General features: G+C 51.8%; 1 protein-coding gene across 1 annotated transcript; it reads right to left on the bottom strand.

Moving 5' to 3' along the window:
* Nucleotides 1-973: 973 nt before the first annotated feature.
* Nucleotides 974-18,518, bottom strand: CHRNB4 (cholinergic receptor nicotinic beta 4 subunit). Its single transcript, XM_032469013.1, is given in 8 exon segments — nucleotides 974-1,885; nucleotides 5,007-5,240; nucleotides 5,242-5,995; nucleotides 6,784-6,851; nucleotides 6,853-6,894; nucleotides 6,997-7,041; nucleotides 13,694-13,842; nucleotides 18,300-18,518. Coding segments are annotated over 8 exon segments (1,488 nt in total). The 5' UTR covers nucleotides 18,355-18,518; the 3' UTR covers nucleotides 974-1,744.
* Nucleotides 18,519-23,029: the final 4,511 nt, after the last annotated feature.

The raw sequence follows: 23,029 nt of genomic DNA, 5'->3' as shown, positions 1-23,029 counted from the left end.
GTCCTTATAGTTTACGACGGGGGTGCAGTTGGGGGGGTGGAGTCAGTTGAAACAATAGCGGCGAGGAGCTGGTAATTGTTGAGGCTCGATGAGAAGTACCTGGAGGTTTGTTACACTCTTCTACGGGATATGTTTGAACTGTCTCTTGATGAAAAGTAAAACAAAAGAAATAACAAAACTAAAAATGAGGCTTCGAAATGGAGCCATGGGAGAGAGCACTGCACTTCCCAGCCCCTGGCGCCCTGCAGAACCTCTTCTGCACCCCTCGGTGCCCCAAGACCATCCTGTGATCTGGGCAGGCCGCCCTGGGGCCCCTTGGCCTCTCTGATCACCCACCAGGAGTGGGATGGGGCACCTGCAGGCTTCCTTGGAGTGCCTTTATCACAGGACAGGTGAGTCACCTTTATTATTTGCAGAATGGGCCACATACCCACGTTAAAACCAAAGAAACCATTTTGCAGGACTCAGAAAATGTGAGAATTGGTGCTCACCTCTCAGGCCCCCATTTAGAACATTCTCGTTCTCCTGGTAAGAAGTCCTTCATTGGGGGGGAGGGGGGACACATGACCAGAAAGGAGCAGCAGGAGGGAGTTGTTTTGGGTGATATGTCTCCTGTATCCTGATTACATGTATCTATATGTGTGTTAAAATTAATAGAATGGTACATAAAAAGTCCACTTATTGTATAATAATTTTTTAAATAGATTTTTTAAGTCCTCCATTCCACAATATTTTGAGTGCCTACTACGTGCTAGGTACTGTGCAAAATATAGTATGTGGGGGAAAACCAATCAGAGCATTTGTAAGGCAGACACACCTGACCCAGCCCATATAAAAAGCGGAATGTGACCAGGGTTAAGTGTGGAGGAGAGAGCCATTCCCTTCAGGTGGCAGGAGGCAGAGAAAGCTGCTCAGAGGAGGGGGCATCTGGGCTTGAAGGAGAAAAAGGAGCCATGTATTCATTCAGCAAACATTTATTGAGCATCTGCTCTGTGCTGAGCTCCATCCTAGGCCCTGGGGATACTGCAGCAAACACCAAGGGCCAGGTCCCTGCTCTCAGGGAGCTCACACTCTAGTGGGTGAGATGTGGACAATAAACAACGCTGCCAAATGAAAGCCTCGGGTACCGAGAGGCGCTGGAGGAAGGTAACATGGCTGTGGGGGAGAATGCTTTGGAATGAGTGACTGGGGAAGGTGACACTGGACAAATAACTGATAGGAGCAGAGGCCTGAATGATGCAGCCGTAAGAAGAGCTTAGGAGGCATCAGGAGAAGAAGGTTCGGGTAGGACGTACAGCCAATGCAGAGGCTCTAAGCTGGGAAGATCTTGAAGCATGTGAAGGACTAAAAGAAGCTCATTGAACCTAGTGGACAAGGAGGAGTGGAGGGAGATGGAGTGAGAGGTGGGGTGGGCTGCAGGCAAGATGCCTGGCACACAGTGGATGCTCTAGTTATGCTGATCTTTATCCCCAGAGCCTGCCTCAGGGAAGGAAGACAGGCCAGAATTCAGGTGTCCGGAGACCCTCCTGCAGGGATTTCTTGGGGCTCCTCCAAGGCCTTCACAGAGGACAGTCCAGGCCCCACATCCTTGCTCCTCCCATGGCCATGGCTGTATGATGGGACTGACAGACTCATTTGTTCAGGGCCTCTTCAGCCGAGAGCCAGAAGGGAGCAGCAAACTGTCCACCTGGCCACTCACATCACCGTGCCCCACAGGCTGGGGGCCTTAGACATGCGAGACAGCCTAGGGCCCCTCGGAAGGTGTGTGGGTCTGAAAGAGGGGCGGTAGGAAGAGGCCCACAGTGCCGAGCACGCACACAACCACGAAAACCCACAGGAACAGCCGGTCCACCACCATGGCCACGTACTTCCAGTCCTCGATGACCTGTGGGCAGACAGAGGGGCCGGTTACAGGGGCTGAGCGTGGGGGTCCTCCCTGCTTTCCCTCTTCCCCCCAACATTGGGGCCTCACTCTCGGGCCAAGGACCCCACAAGCCACTTAGCACTTGGAGTGGCAAGTTCTGAGTCTGAGGCTGTCCTCTCAGCTGTGCCTCTCGGGTCCTTAATCCCCCCCTGCCTGCCCCGGTGGCACCATGGAGCCCCTGGGAACTGAACTGTATGGAAAGGTTAGGAATGAAAGGGGCTATTAATACCGCAGAGTGTGATCTGAAGCCAAATTCGATTATAAATAAGGGGGATGAGGATCACAAGGCTCCTGCCCCCGTTTTCACCCCAAGCCCCCTGCCTGAGCTGGCTTCACCCAAAGGAAGACTTGGGGTGCACCTGGCTGAGTGGGGGCTATGCAGTGGGGCCTGCAGGACACCTGAAATCCTGCTGTTTAATTTGCTCAGCTCTGTGATGAGCGGTGTCTGCTAGTTCTTGTAGTTAAGACCCAGCCTCCAGCCACATCACCTGGGTTTCTCCCCACCGCCCACCTCCCCGACTCTCACCCTCTCTCCAGCCCCTGCTCTCTGGTCTTCTCAGATCCAGCTGTGGGGTGGAGGATTGGCAGAAACCTGGCTGGCCTCCAGGGGTGCCACCACAGATGTGCCTGCCTCCTTGGCCGGGGAGGGAGGTGGAGGGGAGATGACCCAGAGGCCCCAGCATCCTGCTCCCCCTCGCCCACGCCCGCTTTCACATCCGGCCTGGCTGGGTTCTCCTACGTACTTTCCCTCGTGGCTAGCTAGTGGCTGGATCAGCAGAGCACAGCAGAGGCGCTGGAGCTGGAAATTTGGGCAATGAAGGGCAAGCTGGTGTCGGTGACCCAATTTGCCAGAGCCCTGGTGAGCGCTGTGCACCTCCCTCCCTGGTCAGCCAGCCCCACACCCCCAGTGAAACACAACTGCTGCCTGTGTCCCAGATGTGGCAAGCACTGCAGGCTCTCCGCACAGCACTGCCCTCACCTTGGGTTTCTTTCTGACAGCCCTAATTGCAAACGACTGTGTGTGTGTTCTTGCGCATGTGTGCCTTCCCCCCTTTTTATATTTTTATGCTATTTATGGTGACCAGTTAATCGTCAGGGAGGGCGAAAGTGCTAAGGATGAGGAACAGCCTGGGCTGGCTTAGGGGCGGGCATGCTCTGGAAGGGAAGACAGTCTCCTTTCTCCAGCTCAACATGAGAAAATTGATCAACCAAAAAGGCCACCACGTGCCAGGGCAGGGCAAGGCACTGGGAAGGGCAAGAAAGGTTAAGGACATCAGAAAGAGCTGGGTATGGAGCTTGGCTCTGCTCTGTGCCAGCTGTGTGACCTTAGGCAAGTCAACGAGCCTCTCTGGACCTAACTTCCTCTATTGTAAAATGGAGGTTCAAGTAAATGCCACTTCACAGGTTCCTGGGAGAGTCAGGAGTAACGGATGTCTGGTCCTGGCACAGGGCCTAATGTGTGGCTGGAGATCAATGAACGCTGGTGATTATGATAACTGTGGGTCCTGCCTGGCTCTTTCCCAGAAGATGCTTTTAATTAACTTTTAATTAACTAGTTAGAAACAGCAAGAGGTGCATGAGACCTTTAGAAGAGAAAGCTCAGGGTGGGTGCCGGCTCAGCCAGGGGTGCCGGAGACCGGCCTCTCAACCTACAGGTGCCCCAGAACCACTGAGCAGATCCCAGCTCTGTCAGAACAGGTGGCCTCGAAACTCTAGTTTGACAAGTTGCCCAAGGGGGTCTGTGCAGCAGCCTCGGATGCTGCGTCTAACCAGCTCCCAGGCAAGACCGATGCAGCAGGTCCGGGGACCGCGCTCTGAGGACAAGGGCGTAGAAGAGCTTGCGTCCTACATTCCGCTGGTGAGCAATCTCTTCTTTCTTTATTCACAGTGTAATTTGGGAGCTTTTCTGCCCTGCTCTTTTCTCTCCGCACGAACTAATGGAACCCCCGTGTCCTCCCTTGAGAATGCAGCTAGTTGAAAAAGACTCGCAGGAAGGTAAGAACATGGCAATGCCCTCTTTCCCCCCAAGCAGCTGCGTGCTGTGCCGTGAAAACCTGTACAAAGAATCTGATCTGATGAGGTGCTAAAATGAGAGCATTCACAAGACTCTGAGACTTGTTCTCCTGCCTGTTTGGAAACCTGTGTGAAAATTTCTAACCGTTAATATCACATTCTGTGTTTAGTTATTATAAAACTGTCCTTTGAAGAGTGATTTGTTCAAAGGAGTCGGTTGAGATGCCTAAACTCGCTGCTTTGCCCTGTGAAAGTAAACTTAAGCTCTTTTCAGGAATCTGTAATTGTAGTCACCCTACTCGATCATTTATTTCCCTGATAGCAGTAATATTTAAATGGATGGTTCTGTACTATAAAAGCTGTAAGTGTTTGCGTGGCTTCATGACAAGCCTGACAAGCACGGGGGCAGATGCCCTCGGTGCACCGACCCACCTGTGCCCTTAAAGACAGAATCATTTTCAGCCCACGGACAGCCTCCCACTTCAAGCCTGCTTCTCTTTTCTTTCCCCCAGGGCTTCCTACAGCAGCAAAGGTGCTTGCTCCACGGCCAGCTGGCATAACCAAGAAGTGCAGGGGAGTTAACGCCCCAAGGCTGCTTGGCCCATGGAAGATGGGAGCTGATGGGCAAATACCCTCCTCCCTCCCAGGGGATGATTCTCAGGCTTGTTCCCCACCTTCCACAGAGAGTCCCCAACTGGATGAGCCCCAGGGCTTAGGGACCCCAGAATCATCTCACTAATACCCACACTGGCTTTCCTCCTTTCCCTGTCTCCTGTTCCCCACTTCCTCATTGCGCTTCCTGAGATCACTTCTCATATAAACTGCCTCTGCTCAGTCCTCATCTCAGGCTCTGCTGTCCCAAAACAAACACAAAAGGATGACTGGTACTTCCTTCATCTCCCCTGATGCACGAAACTAGAATAAGTCTCATTTCAGTTGTGGATTTCTTATTCAAACGAAGAGTTTGGAAGCCCTTGTCTCATGAATTAACTGCAGGAAATGGGAAACTGGCGATATTATTCGAGCTTCTTCCACTGGGCAGGTGTTGGGGGCTGGGCTAGCAACTTACACTCTGGTCTTGATCGTCACTCTCTATGTGCTGCGCAATGAAGCTGACGCCCTCTAAAGCCTCCTGCACATCTTGCTGGAACCTCCCAGAAGACCTCAGCCGGAAATCCCTGGGGATACCTGCCGAGCCGGAGCCAGCTGGAGACTTGGTTGCTGCAGAGGCAGGATTCACAAAGTACATGGAGTTCCTGTAGAGGTTGGAGGAGCTGGTGGGGCCCGTGGCCGAGGTGGTGGCAGGTGGCCTCAGACTTGGTCAGGCGAGCCTGGCTGGGCTGGGGGACTCTGGAAGGACTGCTGTAGGGGCGCTTCATGAAGAGTAAGGTGGGCAGCTTGTGCAGGAAGCAGCGCTTGACCCAAGGCGCCATGGTGTGTGTGCTGGGTGAGCGGTGGTGCACATTGAGCACACAGACGCTGGTGACTATGGAGAAGGTGACCAGCACCATGGTGAACATGAGGTATTTGCCGATGAGTGGCACATCGAGGGAGGTGGGTGGCACGATCTTGGAGATGAGCAGCAGGAAGACGGTGAGCGCCAGCAGCACAGAGATGCACAGCGTCATCTTCTCGCCACAGTCGGACGGCAGGTAGAAGACGAGGATGGCCAGCGAGGTGATGAGCACGCAGGGGATGATGAGGTTGATGGTGTAGAAGAGGGGCTTGCGCTTGATGATGAAGTGGTAAGTCACGTCCACATAGCTGGGGTCCTGCGGGTTCACATTCCTTCGCCCGGGGAGGGCCACTATGTCCCATTCACCACTGGGTGTGAAGTCATCCATGCTGGCGGTGGGCGACTTGAGGACCATATCGATCTCCGTGTGGTCGTAGGTCCAGGAGCGGAACTTGAGGGTGCAGTTTTGCTGATCGAAGGGGAAATGCTTCACCTCGATCTTGCAGGCACTCTTGCAGATGGCAGGGGGCAGCCACAGGATGCTGCCATTGGAGCGGACCACCACGTTGGTGTAGAGAGACACCTCGTATGTCCCATCAGCGCTGGGGGCGGGGGCAGGGCATGGAGGAGAACCTCATGAAATCCATAGATGAGGGCTGGCTGTTCTCAGAACTCACCAAAGAGCCCTGCGGGATACTTTCTCACTAATCCCTCTTCCAACCCCCATGTCCTCTCTGGAAAGGCCCGCTTTACTTGGCAACTGCATGGTGCAGAGAGCCCTGCCATGAAGCAGCAGCAGGCTTCATGTGGATTAACTCTTTTAAACCTCATAATCATCCAGTGAGGTAGGTATTAATATCACCCCCATTTTACAGACGGGAAAAACCAAGACTCATAGAAGTGAATTGACTTCTTAAAAGGTCAGAAAACAAGTAAGCAGTAGAGCTACGAGTTGAAGGCAGGTCTTTCTGTCTTTAGACCACATGCTCATCATCATTTCATGCTTCTGCTGGTATAACTACAACCCGGGAAGTCTCTCTAGCCCCCTCCATCTACCTGCGATATTTATGCATATTAAGTCAATGCTACCAACACGGACAAAGCAACTGAAGGTCAAAAGGTCAGTGTGGGGACAGAAAGAGCACTGGGCTCAGAGTCAGGATGCTGGTCCGGGTCCCAGCTGTGCCTGAGTGAGTCACAAGACCCTCCCTGTCTCTGGGACTCCGATTCCCCACCTGGGGCTGAGGGTGCTGGCTCTGCTCATCTCTAATCCTCCTGCAGCCTCACAGCCTGAAGCCTGGGTGAAGCACCGATGGGGCCCAGGGCTGGACTCAGGACTGGAGGACCCAGGGCCCGGCCCTCACCCACCTTGGCCAGCCCGGCCACTCACTTGTTGTAAAGCACGATGTCAGGCAGCCAGACGCGCTTCGCGGGGATCCTCAGGATGTTCACGCCCTCAGTAGCGGGAGCTGTTCCAGGCCAGGCGGTAGTCCGTCCACTCCTGAGCAGACAGGCGAGGCCCCGTCACTTGTAGGCTCCTCGCAGCCAAGGGGCAGCCCTGGAGGAAATGCCTCCTGGGCTGGGGGCCCTGCAGGGCACTTACCTGTTTCAGCCAGACGTTGGTGGTCATGATCTGTTCTCGTTCATTCTGGGGAGGGAAATGGGGCTATCAGTTCAGCGAGCGGGAGGCGCCCTCACAAACAGATCCCACTTTCTCAAGTGAAAGGCTCTGAGCTCTGGGCCGTGTGACTAATCGCCCAGCTGACATCTCTCTAACGGCTCAGATGTATTTCACAGCCAGGGTGACTCAAAGCTCATGATCTTTTACCCATTCTCAGGGCTCCACTGGCATTGCCCTCTCTGTAAGTGGCACCCCCAGCCATACCACTCAAAGCCAGAAACCTGGCGGTTGTCGCCGACACCTTGCTGTCTGGTCATTAGTAAGTCCTGTAGGTTGTGTCCCCTACACAAGTCTCACATGTGTCTGCTTCTCTCCATCTCTGCTGCCACAATTGTCCAATGCCTGGACCTCTGCCGTAGCCTCCTGATTGCTCTTCCTGCTCTGCCCTGGCCTGCCTTTGGTTATCCCCTACAGAACAGCCAGGCTGATCCTTTCAAAATCTTAACTCCTCAGGCCATGTCGCTGTGCTGAAACCCTCTACTCCCATCCCATCTCCTCCAAATGGAAAGCCGATGTCCTGCCCCAGGCCTCCAAGGCCCGCCATGATCAGCAGATCTCATTGCTCTGCCATCTGCTCATCCCATTTCAGCTACACTTGTCTTTTGGCTTCTGCCTTTGCACATGCCGTTCCCTCTTCCTGGAAATCCACACAGCTGACCCTCTCACTTTTTTCAGGTCTTCCGTGACCTTTCTACATAAAATAGCACCTGTCTCCCTCTCTCTCTCACCCTGCTTTATTTTTCTTCGCTTTTATCACCACTGGAACCTCTACTGGGGTATTTTGTGCCACGTCCTACTAGAATCTAAGTTCCTTGAGGGCAAGACAGCACTTAGAAGGGTACCTGGGATGTGTCAGATGTGCAATAAATATTTTCTGAAGAATACAAGAACCCTACCACAATGATCCAGACCACCATAATCTCTTTCTCACTTGGACCACTGCAAGACCCCCCAGCTGGTCTGTGTCCACTCTGCACACACACACCCCATCCACACACCCATTCTTCCTATGCAGCCAAAAGAAACTTCCAGAGTTCCTGCCATTTCCCCCTTAATCCTGTCTTTACTTAGGTCACGTCTATGGCTTTCTGCATGTATGAAATAAAGATCCAGCTCCTTCACAGGGTCTGCAAGGCCTTGCCAGCTTTCCCAGCTTCATTTCACCTTTGCTCTGTACTCTGCCTGCCCTGCCCCGGCCTTCTTTAGTTCTCTGAATGTGCCTTGTGCTCTCAGTCTGTACCATTTTCCCTGCCTCTTCTTCACCAAGATAACTTCCAGCATCATGATCTCAGCTTGGGAGTCACTTCCTCCAGGACCCTTTCCTGAACCCTCAACTAGGAAAGCATATCAGTAGAAAAAAAAGGTTCAGTTGCCCGTAACAGAGAGCCAGACTAACACTGGCTTGAATCAAGTTTATTTCTCTCTCGTAGCAGTTTGGGCACACAGGCACACCTCATTTTACTGTGCTTCACAGATACTGTGTTTTTCACAAATTGGAGATTCATGGCAACTCTCTGTGGAGCGTCTATTGGCACCATTTTTTCCAACAGCATTTGCTCACTTTGTGTCTCTGGGTCACATGTTGGTAATTTTTGCAATATTTTAAACTTTTTCATTGTTCTATTGGTTTTGGTGATCTGTGATTAGTGAGTGATCTTTGATCACTGCTGCAAAAATATTATAGCTCACTGAAGGTTCAGATAATGGTTAACAATAAAGTATTTTAGCAATAAAGTATTTTTTTTAGCAATAAAGTATTTTTAAATTAAGGTATGTACTTTTTTTAGACATAATTCTATTGAATACAGCATAATGTAAACATAACTTTTATATGCACTGGGAAACCGAAAAATTCATGTGACTCGCTTTATTGTGGCATTCACTGAATTGTGGTCATCTGGAATCAAACTTGCAGTATCTTTGAGGTATGCCTGTATATGGTGGTTTTGCTCTACAGAGTCCTTAGGGACCCAGATTCCTTCCAGCTTTCTTCTCTACCACACCTAGAGTGTGGCCCTCATCTGCAGATAGTCCACAATGACTGCTGCAGCTCCAGCCATTATGCCCACATTCCAGGCTGTTGAAGCGTAGGTGGGAAGAGGAGAGAGAGGATGCATTCCAATTGTCTTTTTCCCCCAGTTGTCTTGTTTTAATCAGAGTATTTAGGGTATTTACATTTAGTGTAGTTACTGATAAATCTGGGTTTAAACCTACCACCTATCTGTTTTCTGTTTATTCCCTTTCTCTCTTTTCTTGCCTTATTTTGGATTAACTATTTTATTATTCCATTTCTTCCCACATTAACGTGACTCTTCTTTTCATAGTTACCCTGGAGACAACAGTATGCATATACTTGTTTTTTTAGAATCTAGTATAAATGAGAATCTACTTTTAACCACTTCCAGAACAAGGCAAGAACTTTAGAACATTTCAGTTCCATCTACCCCTTCCTTACTCTTGGGCTATTGTCTGTATTTAGTTCTACATGTAATTAAAATCTTGCAAGACTTTTGTTTGTTTTATAGTGTCAGTATCAATTCAAATCCACCCTTCCTGTTGTGCTTCCTTCTTTCCTGTATTTCTGTGCTTCCATCTGGGATCCTTTTCCTTATTGCTGAAGAGCATCCTTTACTACTGGGTCTTCTTGGGTTAAATTCTCCATTTTTTCTTTTTTGGTCTGAAAACATCTTTATTTATCCTTCATTTTTGAATTATATTTTTATAGTTGTCTACTTCTAGGTTTGCAGCTTTTTCTTGCAGCATTTATAAAATGTCATTTAATTTTCTGGCTTCCATTTTCAGCTGTTAGTTTTATTGTTGCTCCTAACTTTTGTTTCCCCTCTGACTGCTTTTAAGATTTTCTTTGTCTTTGCTTGTCAGGAGTTTAAGTGCTATGCACCTGGATATGATTTTCTTTGTATTTGTGCCTCATAAACAGCCATAGAGCCTCTTGAATCTCCTCTGTATTTTCCATCCTTTTTTTCTATCATTTGTCCAGGTATTTTCTCTCTCTCTCTTTTTTTTTTTTTTTTAGATTCTGCATATGAGCGCTCTCATGTGGTATTTTTCTTTCCCTTTCTGGCTTACTCCACTTAGAATGACATTCTCCAGGAACATCCATGTTGCTGCAAATGGAGTTATGTTGTTGGTTTTTATGGCTGAATAGTATTCCATTGTATAAATATACCACATCTTCTTTATCCAGTCATCTGTTGGTGGACGTTTAGGCTGTTTCCATGTCTTGGCTGTTGTAAGTAGTGCTGCTATGTGTCTAGGTATTTTCAGTTGACCTCTCTTCCAGTTCATTAACTTTCTCTTCTGCTATGACCAATCCGCTATTCAGCCCATGCAATAAATTTTAAATTCTCCATCATTATAAGTTTCTTGAACACAGTAATGCACAGTATTTTCTTTTTAAGAAAATTTATTTTATTTATTTTTAATATCAGTAAAGTACACATAACATAAAATTTACCATCTTTTTTTTTTAATGGGGGGAGGTAATTAGGTTTATTTATTTATTTAACAGACATACTGGGAATTGAACCCAGGACCTTGTGCGTGCTAGGCACACACTCGACCGCTGAGCTAATTTACCATCTTAATGGCAGTTATTGTAAAGCCTATGTCTGATGACTCCAGTGTTTGAATCATCTATGAGTCTGTTTCTCTTCTTTTTCCTGTTTTTTTCTTGTTTCATCTTGTGTTATTGCCTGCCTATTAAGTTTTCATCTGACTTTATCTGCCTCCAGGGAGGACTGACTTTGGCTTTATGGCAAGCAGTTAGAGGGGGGCCCCTTCATCTCATCTGTGACTGAGCTGGTTCAAAGCAGGTTTTAGTTTTTATTTGTGGCGGCCGGCCTGCTCTTGATTCATTTGACTCTGAGGGGTGATCCTTTTAAGGTCCCCACCAAGGCCCCATCTCCTTAGTGGGGCTCCAGTTCCAATTTGTGTCATCCCAGCCCCGTAAGAGTGCCAAGCACTCAGCTGGCCTTTCAGCCCCTTGGCCACTACTTTGTGCTCAGCTCCCTAGCCCCTTGGCCCTCCAGTGCTTACCAATCTTCAAATGAAGGGAAAAGCACCAGAGACTGACAGAGTCACCTCCTGAATCCTGGTCCCTCGAGTCCTAGCTGAGCTCTCCAAGACCTTCAAATAGATTTAGGGGAGGGGAGGCATTTTTGTCTGGCTTTTCTAATTGTTCTTGTGGAAAAGTCGATCTGCAATAAGATACTCTGTCATTACTGAAAGCTGAAAACTTTCATCTGTCTTAAAAAATTTTTTTGAGTTGAGGTATAATTTACATACAGTGAAATGCATAGATCTTAAGCATACAATTTGATGTTTTAACAAATGCATTATCTGGGTAACCCACCTCCTTTTCAATGTGTAGAACATTGCTGTCACCCAGAAAGTTCTCTTGTCCCTTAGTCCTGTCCTTCAGCCCCCTTTACTCCCCCAGCAACTGCTGAATCTGCCTGAGGACGCTGGTTCAAGACCCTGGCCTCCCCTGGCCTTACACAGCACAAACTGCCTGCCTGCTGCCTAGGAAACGTCCGTCTTTAAACTAGTTACGCCTATTACTCCGCCTCCTGGAAACCTAAACCCTGGAACACAAAAAGGGAAAATCAACCCTCAGACCTGCCATTTGTTCCATACACAGCCTTTCCCGATTAGGGCAGCTCACCTGCTGCACCCACAGGCTTGGGGGCCAGAGGCTGGGTGCCCTCCTCCTTCTGGTAACCTCTCTTCCCTCACAGCGCCCACAGAGCAGGTCTGTCAGGGGCAGCCTGAGCCTGGAAGCGTGGCCAGAGCTGCCTGCCTGCCCACCCTCCCCGGGGCGGCAGCTGTGGGGCAGCAGCTGGGCTCACCCCATTAAGCAAAAAGCCCTTGGCTGGACAATAACTCTCAGACACCAGCCAGGGAGCGGCCTGGCTGGCAGCGCTACTTCCTTCCAGCTGCCAGCGGAGGGGAGGACGGAGAGCACAGGCTTTCCACCCCTCCCCCATTCTTGGGCTGCGCTTCCTCCCAGGGGAGGGAGCCGGCCATTAATTTGGCCAAAGCCTTCTTGAGGGCTGTAGGTTGGATGGGCTGGGTTTGTAGGGCCAAGTGTGCTAGGGAGAGAGGCTTGGGGGTAAGAAGGCAGCCCCCGGAGCAGAGGAGGTCCAGCCCCCTTGGTTATCTCCTGCCCCATGGCTGGTCACAGTACCCTGCCTGGGAACACTCCCCACAGAGCTGCTTCTAGGAGCCAGGTACCAAACTGTGCCTAGGGACGTGGACAGGGCTACACAGGGAAGATTCACAATGAGCCATGTGTCCCTTGGGCACCCCCAACTCAGAGACAGCAGAAGGGGAACTCCCAAGTACCCCAGCCTTCCTCAGCAGCCCCCACCCGGCCCCACATCCACACAATCCACACATCAAGATCCAAAAACCCTACTGCTGGCTCTAATCCATTCTTCACTTCCAAACCTGCAGTGACCGCCCTCATTTATCCAGATCCCTCACCCAGCTGGCTAGAAGGATGCAGCAGCTGCCTCTCATCCTGTCCCTGCACCTGGGCCTCTGTGCCCATCAGTTTCTGCAACCTAGTTCCTACTTCCTCTGACAGGTAGAGGGTATGCAAAGTCACCTGCTGAGCAGGCTGGGGGAGAGAACAGGACAGAAGGAAGAGGCATGTATGGCCGTGTTGGAGGCCTACCTGTCTGTGGCAGGCCCATTGGCTGCCTCCCCAGTGGTCATTTCCCCGCTCACAACTTTTGTTAATAAAACTATGACTTTGTTAAATATTGGATACTCATGAATTTCATGGTCCCTTCTCCAGCCTCTTCGCCATGTATTGCTAAGTCTTAGCTAACCATGCTAATTCCATTCCTCCAGCCGATCATCAGTTAAGGCTTAGGCATGAGCTGTAGCCCTGGCCGTCGAGAGCTAGGGGCAGCCTAGAGGGCAGGTCTCTGGGAAAGGTTTTCTCTTACTCAAAAAAGGGCTCAAGAAAGGATTTGCCATTTACTGCCACATTGTCATGTGAAGATTTTGTTTGGAACCTTGGCTATCATCTCATGGTCATGGGGGAGAAAACAAGAGAATCACAGAATCCTGACATCATTGAATTACTGCCGTGACCAACACTGAAACGATCAGCCTGCTCGCTTGTTATGTGATAAAACAGATGTCCTTATTGTTTCAGGCACTCATAGTTGGATGTTCTGTCACTTGAAGCCAAAGCATCTGAACTGAGATTGAGATCACGGGTGTGCAGGTGGCGCTGAACTGTGAAACGAGAGTGCACAAAGTGTGCAGGACACCCCCAGCAAAGAGAAGGCCGCATGCAAAGGTGCAGACAGCATTTTTGGAATGAAAGAATCATAACTTAGAGGCAGAGTCAGGGCTCTCAAACTTTAGATTAAATTCCTTAATTTATGCATATGGAAAAAGATCAGGTGAACAATCTAGGGCTTTGTCCAGGAGTCCTGGTAATATCAGAAGCCAATCCCAAGTTGCCCAGCTCCCAGCCCTGCACACTGGATTGCCACTCCTTTTCTGGAGACCTGGCCTGGGCCCCGAAAACCCACCGTGCCTCTCCTCCTGAGCCTTGAGGCACAGCTGCCCCTGCACCTACCACGCTGATGAGCTGGGCCAGGGTGAGCTGCAGCTGGATGGAGATGAGCTGGGAGGAGCTGGTGGCTGGGCGGATCAGGCTGTTGTAGTGGGTTTTGTTCAGAAGGTCGTCCATGAGCTTCTCCTCAGCGTTGGCCACGCGGCCGTCCCCTGGGAAAATACAGAGTCAGACCTGCTAGGTCCTCACCCTGCTGATCCCCACTGCTGCTCATGGCAACGAAGGGGAGAGCTGTGAGGGTCAGGGAGCCCAGGGCTGGCTGGAGCAGCTAAGGTGCCGGCAGGCCTGCTCCTCCTTGGGGACTTCAAATTAAATCTATCCAAGACAGAGCTCAGCTGTCTCCTCCCATGCCCTGCATCTTCCTCCCCCTGTTCCCTCTAGCAATGAATGGCAGCCCACGCTCCAGACACCTGGTCCAAAACCTGAGCATCTATTCCTGACCCTCCTTTGGTTCATCCAAGTGGCCGCCCAGTTCTGTCTACCCTACTTTCCAAGTCTCTCAGTTTGTTCTCCCATCTGCACCCCTCCAGCCCTGGTCTGGGCTCACCACCCTGCCTTGGGCTCTTCCAGTAGCCTCCTTGCCGGTCTCCCCTCCCCAGCTCTGCCCTGCCATCATTTACCACACAGCGCCAGGGCGGTCTTCCTACAGCAAGAGGACCGGAGCCCATCCCTGCCCGTGGCCTCTCAGAGCTGTAGGCAGGCTTCCAACCCGCGTGCTGCGGCTTGGCATCCCCAGCCCCTTGCCCTGACACCGGCGTTTCTGCCTCAGCCTGGTCTTTCCTGGCCTCTCCGCCTCTGTGTCCAGGCACTCTGTATTTTGGCCATAGACACTGTTTTCCTTTCCCCACGTGACCTTTACTGTCTCACTTCTTAGTCTTCGAGCACACTTTTCTGCCAGGACTGTCCCCAGGCCACTCGCCATCAAATATCTGAGTGTCTGTCCTGTGCCAGGCACTGCTTACATACTGGGGAGGACAGCAAGCACAAAATTGAGAGGCTCCTGCCCTCGGAGAGCCCCCGGCGTAGTGAGTGGAGGAGAGAGATTCCTCCGACATGGGTTTGTGTGCAGAGCTGGGAGCATTGTGATGCTTTCACTGAAAGAGGAAAGGCCTGGGCTTTGGGGAGTTTCCTGGGCTCAGACTCGGCCCTACAGAGTGTGAGGTGCCTTTCAGACACCAAACAGAGGGAGGGGTCCAGCTGGCAGTTGGCTCCTGGTCTGAAGCTTAAAGGAGAGGTCTGGGCTCACAGCCATATTCAAGACCCAGCAAATGCAGCCTCCTGCAGGGAGCCTGACCCAGAGCCGCAGATCTGCCCCTCTTCACACCCAGAGCTCTTGCCACGTGGTATTTGGGTCTTGTCCATGTCCGTCACACATCTAGGAGTGAAGGTGAGGTTCAGGAACTCTGGTGTCTTCGGGTAAGGGCAGGTGGAGGGGTCTTGGAAAGGGGGAGCCTCAGAAGGAGGTCGGTGACACCTGAGCAGGCGACCCCAGGAGCTGGGGAAGACATGAGAGTCTGCAGAGGAAGTGGTGTGTGTGTGGGAGGGGCGGGGGGACAGCAGAGGGGGAAGGATAAGGGAATAAGGGAAGCGGAGGGGGTAGGGGTGGATCCCTGGGCTCACCAGGCCCAGGACTGGGATTACTTCCTCCCCTGAAGGGCCAGTTCACTGTCTTACCAAACCCCTCCGGCCGTATTCAGCCAGAGGGCCCAGAGTGCAAACTGCCCGACCTCAGTCCACTGAGGTGGCCTCCTGGGTGGGTGCTGGGCTGGACACACGGCCACAGGGAGCAGCCACCACCCTGCCTGCTCCATACACTTTCCAACTCATTGCCTATCTGGAGCAGATGCAATATTTAGTGCCTGTGAAAGATGCTCCCAGCGCACCTGCTGCCTGCTGTCCCTCCCCCAAACTGCCCCAGGCTGTCCAGAGGGGGTCCTGTGGACGCTTGGCCTACATTCTGAGTCCCTGCCTCTCATACCCTGGACCCCCTCCCAGAGGCCATCCGCTTGAATACCCTGGAAGCCAATCTGTAGCCCCAGGCTATAGCCGGGTCTCTCTCACAGTACCCTCTTATGATATATATTTGGGCTGACTTGTCATTTCTGTGGGATATGACTTGCCCAAGTCCATCTGGCATGTCAGGGCAGCTCTGGTGTCAGAATCTGTAGCTCCTGGTCCCCAGCCCTGCAGTGCCGCTGGATCCCACATCTCTGCAGCCCCAGGAGGCTGGTTTACCTGGGTTTCTGGGAGGCCAGTGCTGCTCACATTGCTCGCTTTGGGCCTGTCCTGCCTCTCAGGGCATTCCGCTGACCCACAAGGACCCTCGCCCATTTCAGGACCAGCCATGGGCTCCAGAGTTAGAGGCTCCGAAAACTTGAGACCATTTAGCCCACTCTCTGTTTCTCATCTGGGGAAACTGGGACCAAAGAGGGGAAGGAACTTACTCAAGGAGCCCTGGGCAGGGGCAGAGGCAGGTCTAGGTGGCTCATTCAGGCAAAGTGCCCTCTTCCATGTCCTTGCTAACTTCCCTGTAAGGAGACCGTCCCTGCAGAGGCCACCTTGGAGCCCAGAGCCGCGTGTGTGCTCATGCCTACCCCTGCGTTTGTACTCATGTATGTGAGAGGGGAGGGAAGGGTTCGAACAACACGTGTTTAGGCTTTTCAATCTGCTGCTTTATGGCTGTGAGGCCTGCCTGGTTCAGAAGACAAGAAATAGGTCTCTCACTCCCAGACGACAGGGGTGGCCCAGAATAGGTGGAAGCTTCTGGGGCACAGTTAGGGGTCACCTCCCAGCCCTGGGGCCAGCACAGTTAAACAAAGAGCCCACCACTAGGGGTCAGTCATGACCCAATGATTCTGAGGAGGAGTGGGCCCGACTTGCCTCTGTCCAGGGCCTTGCCTTCTTAGGCCTTCTCTGGAAAAACTTCTCCCCAGCAGTAAAGGGTTAACAATCTGAGAGGAGATCATAACTGGAATTCTAAACCATGTGAGTGTGTGTACAGTTTGAAAAAGCAGAGTTGATCATAAAATCTTTATCGGGAAAATGGAAAGGCAATACCGATTGGTTTGGAATACAAACCACAGAAAGTAAGTGGAATCTTGGCTACGTGGGCATCTGAAAGGCAGAGTGATTTTCAGTTGGGAGCGTGTGTCCTTAACTGAGTAAGGGAACAAGAGATTTGTATTTATTAAAAGGCAGCTATGAATTTTTTTTCTAACATTGAGGTTTTTACCTTTTACAAAGAGCTCGCGATATATTAACAGTAGTTTCTCCAATCACATGTAACAATCACCTAGATACTTGTATAAATGTAGATTTTCAGGCTCAATTTCCAGAGATTCTGATCCTGAGAGCCTAGGATGCGGACCAGGAATGTGTACTGGGCGTTTCTGATGAAGGTAGCCCCAGGACCATGCTTAAGAAATACTGCAACTAACTCGTACATCTGAGTCCCCAAGTATGTAGTCAGGGCATATCATCCCCATAGAACAGATAGGGAAACTGAGGCCCAGAAAGGGTAAAGGAATGGCACCCAGCAAGTGGTGACAGAGATAGGACACACACACTGAGTGCAGACACCATATTTGGTGAGATCTTCACTTCCCTATAGGAACCTTGAATGTTCCCCAACTCCTACCTCCAAAACCTCCTATGGTGTGTCTCTGTCTATGGAAGATGTAGCCCTGGTCCCCTAGGCTGACAAGGGCTTGGAGGACAAGACTGGGCTGGAGGGTAGGAGCTGAGAGTCTTTGGAACTTGGGTCGGGAGACTGAGGCTGGGAGCAGGCAATCCTCACCGAATCTGGACTCTGCCTGGGAAGGGCTGACTGGATTTCCCTTCCAGGTTGTCAGAGTCTACTGTCTGTGAGTAAACCCTTAAAGCTAGGAGTTTTCCCATGAGTTGGTTTTAGGGCATCCATGATCCCCTTGGAATGATCATGTGCTGTTAGCATATGAATTTGCGTGTATTTTACTGGGGAGAGTTTCCCCTAACTTTCATTAGATTCTCAGATAGGGTAAAGGCCGTAAGAAATATATGCTGTCTGCAGGCATAGCACCCAAGGAGACCTAGAACAGATTCAGGTTTCTGAGTGGCAGGCTCCACTTCAGCCGTCTGGCCCTCAGCCAAGCTGTCTGTCCGGCACACCACCCAACGGGGGTGAGTGACAGAGGCAGTGGTGCCGTAAGTGTGTTTCGTAGGAGATCCACCCCCAAACATACTTGGGCTGGCCATTTGGGCACCCCTACCCCTGCCCCGTGGCAAAGTTTCCGCATCTCTACAATAGCGCTGGGATTGAGCAGAGCTGCCTGCCGACCTGTTACCACTCTGCCCCGCCGCCCAGCGCAAAGGCACTGGCTACGGAGGGTGGCCCTGGCGGCCCGCGAGGAGAGGTGGTCCCCACCCAAAACCTCGAAGACCTACTCATCCTGGAGCGCCCCCGCTGCCTCGGCAAGTGGGCTCAGCCCCGCCCACGCCCCCATTCGTCCCGCACAACCTCGGGCCACTCCGGCCGCCGCTGGGCGCCCTCCCTCCCCTCCCACCTGTAGCCAGTCCAAACGGGCTCTGCCCCACCCAGGCGCCCCTCCCTCCTTCCCTGAAAAGAACTCACCGGGCCCGCAAAGGGCAACCAGAGAGAAAAGGAGCAGGGGGAGCGCGCGTCTCATGATGGGTGGGGCCCGGAGAGGCAGCCGAGGCCAGCTCAGCGGCCGGACCACCGGGCACTGGCAGCCGCCAGCAGGCGAGTGAGCTCCGGTACCCTCGGCCTCGAAGGTCTGAAGCAGCGGGGATGGCGGGCACTAGGACCCGGCGGAGAGCCCAGCCTGGCCCAGCTTGGGGCTGCAGCTGTGAGCTCCGCCCACTCGGGGATGGGGCGGGGCGGAAGAGACCCTAGGGGCGGGATCCTGCACAATCAGGGCGGGACTGGCTCTTCTGGACCTGGCCAACTACTTAGGGTTGTCGTCCCGGGGCTTGGTACTTCTCGACCTCCTCTGACCTCCAGGACTGAGTCTGCAAAATTGTACAGCTGGGGAGACTGAGGCAGATGCTTGCTCAGGATCCCTCTACTGTGGGGCAAAGTGGTTGAACTCCAGCCGGGAGGTCCCTGGGCTTTACCTGGGCTTTGTCAGGAGTCAGGAGGTCTTTCAGAAAATGATCTCGAGTCCGTACCCGTGAGGTTTGCTAAAAGAAAGGAGCACTGCAGGGAGTGGGGAGTAAGCCAGCTGGAGTGGGGCGCAGCTACCTGCAGACCTTGGGGAAAGGGCGCTTAGGAAAAGCGTGTGGAATTTGGGAGGATGAAATAGCTCAGGGTCCCCTTATCTAGACTGGAGGACTGGGAAAGGGAGAGAATGGGACCAGAGTGGGCTGACTGTGTCCTACCCCCTTGACCCTTACATCCTGTGCTGACCACAGGCAGCTCAGGTGACTCAAGGGAGCAAGCAACCCCTCCTCCCGCCAAGTGGTCCTCACTAAGAGTTGGAATCAGTATCATTCCCTTGGGAGTTGTGGGACCTCACAGGACAGGCATCAAGCTAGTAAACTTTTCCTGAGTTCTCTGGGCTGCTCTAGCAAATTATTGAACCTGATGAGAGGGTCAACAGAAGCTCAGGCGACAACCTGGACTTGGGATGGGTGTCTGAAGGGAGGCAGTCTTGTGGGGCCGAGCCCTTTACCTGTGGGACCAGTCGCTACCTAGAAGGTATCAGAATTGAGTTGAATTGTAAGACACCCAGCTGGTATCTGAGAACTGCTTGGCGTAAGAAAACTCCCTACACATTTTGGTGACCAGAAATAGTAAATGTAAAAAGGAAAAATGGAGTTTTTCCTTTCAGGGGAAAAACTGCTGGTGCCTGACCCCGCATCAAGACAGTGGTATCAGCCTGTCCCGATGAACTTGACACTCACAGTAAATGAAGTTCAGTTTTGTTTACAACTTCCCTTGATGAAGGAAAAAAAGATTAATTTTGTTAAGTCCCAACCCCTTCACCCACATTTTTTAATAATCCACGTGAAGAAGTGGAAAGGACATAAAGCACTATGACTTTGTTCCAAAATATGATGAATGTCTCAAAAAAGAAAATTTGAGTTGCGAGCTGAACTAGCTGCCTTTTTCATGAAACACCATTTTTGCTTGAAAAGACTGCTGACAGGCAAACTCTAGCTATTCCAACTTGGGGATGTGGCTAGCATTTTTTTCAAAAACAAAATAACTAAACTCGTCACTTCAATGAAAACACCTACAGTCCTTGTTGGTAAGGATAAAATTTGAGCTTTTCCAGTGGAAATGGGAATTTTGGAAAACCTATATCCATGGCCACAAGCTTAACACCTTTCCAACACTTGAAGACTTTTCTGATGAGATCCGTAGTGGTATTAACAAATGCGGGGTTTTTTTTTGAAAGTACCCACATCACTCAGGGAACCGATATCTTCTGAATGACCAACGCGGGATGAAACAGCACCTTACAACTGACTTACCCACGAAAGCAGCTATGAGAACCCAGGTGTCTTCTATTCCAGCCAGATGTTAAAGAGACTTGCAAAGTGAAAACAATGCCACTCTCCTCACCAAACCTCTTTACGCAGCAAAACATGTTTATTTTATGTAAAAAAAAAAAAAGCTTTCTGCTAATATGTAATGACTTGTTATTTTATTTGGTTTTGGGGAGGCAGGTACCTAGATTAACTTATTTTTTATCGTAGGTACTGGGGATTGAACCCAGGACCTCGTGCATGCTAGGCATGCCCTCTACCACTGAGCTATACCCTCCCTCTAATGCCTTGTTATTTTAAAATAAATTAAATATTAAGAACATCTCTCAGTTTTAATTTCTAAAATGGTAAATATCAATAGATGTCACTTATGGAAACAAAAGCTGCTTGGAATCCTGGGTAACTGTTAAAAGTGCAAAGGGGCCCCAAGACCAAAGAGTTGTGACGTGCTGGTCCAGGGGAAACTTTAAAGTTCCGAGGCCCAATACGAGCTCCCCTGACTGCAGAGGACTGACTGGAGGTGGGGGGGTGGGTCCAAGAGGTACTTCTGCCACGTTGGCACCACAGACAGGGTGCTTGGCTTTCCTTCTGTTGTGCCAGGGTCCATGGGATGAGATGAGAGGCTGGGGCCTGCCTTCCTCCCTGTGGGATGGTCACGGAGCCTGGAAGCCTCTCAAGGGAGGTGGTCAGGAGACCAGCTGGGGGTGGGGACGAGGCTTCAGCTGGGCCCACCTGGAGCTGAAGGTCTGAGGCTCCCAGCCCCTTGTCAAGACCAGGGGCAGCCTGAGACAGTTCAGGCAGGTTCAAACACAGGACAGATTTCATTACATTCCTCCAGCCCCTCCCCAGTGCTCACTATGGGAAGAAATCCAGTGATAACTATGGTAAAAAGTGTTGGCCATCTCCTTCTTCTGTCCTGAGGTTATTTCCAGGTCCTACTGCCTTTTCCCAGCATTGGGCCAGCTCCTGACAGAGCCCCTCTTCCCCCAGGCTGCTGCTCTGAGTCCCCAAGTTCTCCCCACCCCCAGGATGCAGGGCCTGGGGACCGTCACCTGCTCCACTCCCAGCTGGGCAGTTCTGGGGGCTGGAAGGAGGCTGGGTGGGAGGGGAGCTCTGAGGACCTCCTGGAGGATGCAGAGGACTTCTAGGACTTGGGCCCCTGGGCTGCAGCCCTGAGGCGTCTCCCTGTCTCAGCAGCTTGAGATCAAGCAGCACTTTTGGAACTCTCATTGACTTCTGATTCAACTTCAGGTGTTTGCTATTGTGCCAAGAGCAGGTGGGCGGCTCTGGCAGATGGCAAGCACCTGCGTAGGAACTCAGGCTCTAGAACTGCACATGGAGATTCCTTTTAGCTCGTGGATTCATGAATCCAGCCAGGTGGACTTGGCCTGACACAGAGCTGCCCCTGCTTGGACCCCACCTCCCAGAGATTGGCTGAGTGAGCATGCTCAGTCAGGGGTGGGGCCGGGGGTCAGGAGGGGCGGGGAGGACTGGGGTGGGCACCCACCCAGGGGTGTCCATTTCCCCAGGTAGATGGGGAAGACCCCGGACCGAGGGTTATACAACTGGAATTCTGCTCCAGCCTCCGCACTGACGCCGCACGACCCTGAACAAGTGTCCTCCCGTCTCTGGGCCTCAGTGTTGGACTTGATTACCCCCAAGGACTGATGCTGGTATATTTTTGAGTCTGGACAGAGTGCAGCTCTAGGCAGTCTGGACCTAGCATCTCCAGGTGGAAGAAAGGTGATTGCCTCCTATTTAGCTAGCCCTCTGCCACAGACCACAGCTACCAGGCTGCCATTTCAGTAGATGGGGTTGTTCCAGCTGAGCTTCCAGGAGGATGGGGGCATGGGCAGTGGGGAGCAGAGGGGTGATTCTCATTAGAGTCACAAAACGTTATTGGAGAGGGGAGGGTATAGCTTAATGGTAGTGTGTGCTTAGCATGCGCAAGGTCCTGGGTTCAGTCCCCAGTACCTCCACTTAAAAAATTATAATAATGAATAAATAAACCTAATTATCCCCTCTTCCCCAAAAAGCCCAGTCTTTGATTCCACCGGAAGCAGACAGAAGCCAGGGACCTTGACCGTGGGAGACCTAGATCTACGGCATCTTGGCATTGACAGTATCTCTGAGTGGCTTCTCCAGCCTCTGGAAAATAGGACTAAATGCTGGGGGCCCACAGGCGGGGGGCACCGTCTGCCCTCTGAACAAGCAGCAGATAAATGAAAGGCGTCCAGGGCACCCCGAGTGCTCCAAATACTTAATACTTATCAGCGTCCAGTGCAGCTGACACAAAGCCTGCACTTAGTGAGGAGTGTGTGCTGCTCCAGGGAGAAAATGAGGGTAATTGAAATTAACTTGGCTCCTGCCGTTTTTCCCTCCTCCTCCTAATCACCGGGAAATCTGCTGCTGGCTGGGCAGGAGGGCCTGAGGGCCAGTGCCCCCGGGAGTCCAGGGCTCAATTAAGCTGTGGCAAATTGGATTTCTGGCCGTGAGGCCACGGGGCTGGGGTTGGCATTGAGGCATGAGCTGCCAGACGGTATTAGGGCAAAGGCTGGCCAGATGGGCCCAGCAGCTAATTCAATCTGGCTTCCCAGAAACAAGTCTTGGAAGGCCCGAGCTGTGGGCCTGGAGAGCTATGACTCTGGTGGGGAGGGCAGGGCCCTGTGCCTGGCTCCTGGCCTCTGCCAGCCAGCTGGGCACTACCAATCCTGACAGCCAGTAACAGGTGGCGGTCTAGTGCCAGGGAAAAAGCCCAGCCTGGGCATCCAGGGTCTCTGGTCCCCACATAGGTATCAGCTACTCTAGAGAATTGGATTTGAGGGTGTGTGCACGCGTGTGTGTCTCCAG

Source organism: Camelus ferus, chromosome 27 (assembly GCF_009834535.1).
Source record: "Camelus ferus isolate YT-003-E chromosome 27, BCGSAC_Cfer_1.0, whole genome shotgun sequence".
Lineage (NCBI taxonomy): Eukaryota > Metazoa > Chordata > Mammalia > Artiodactyla > Camelidae > Camelus > Camelus ferus.
The sequence above is the reverse complement of the archived record's forward strand: the minus strand, read 5'-3'. Positions and strand labels throughout refer to the sequence as shown.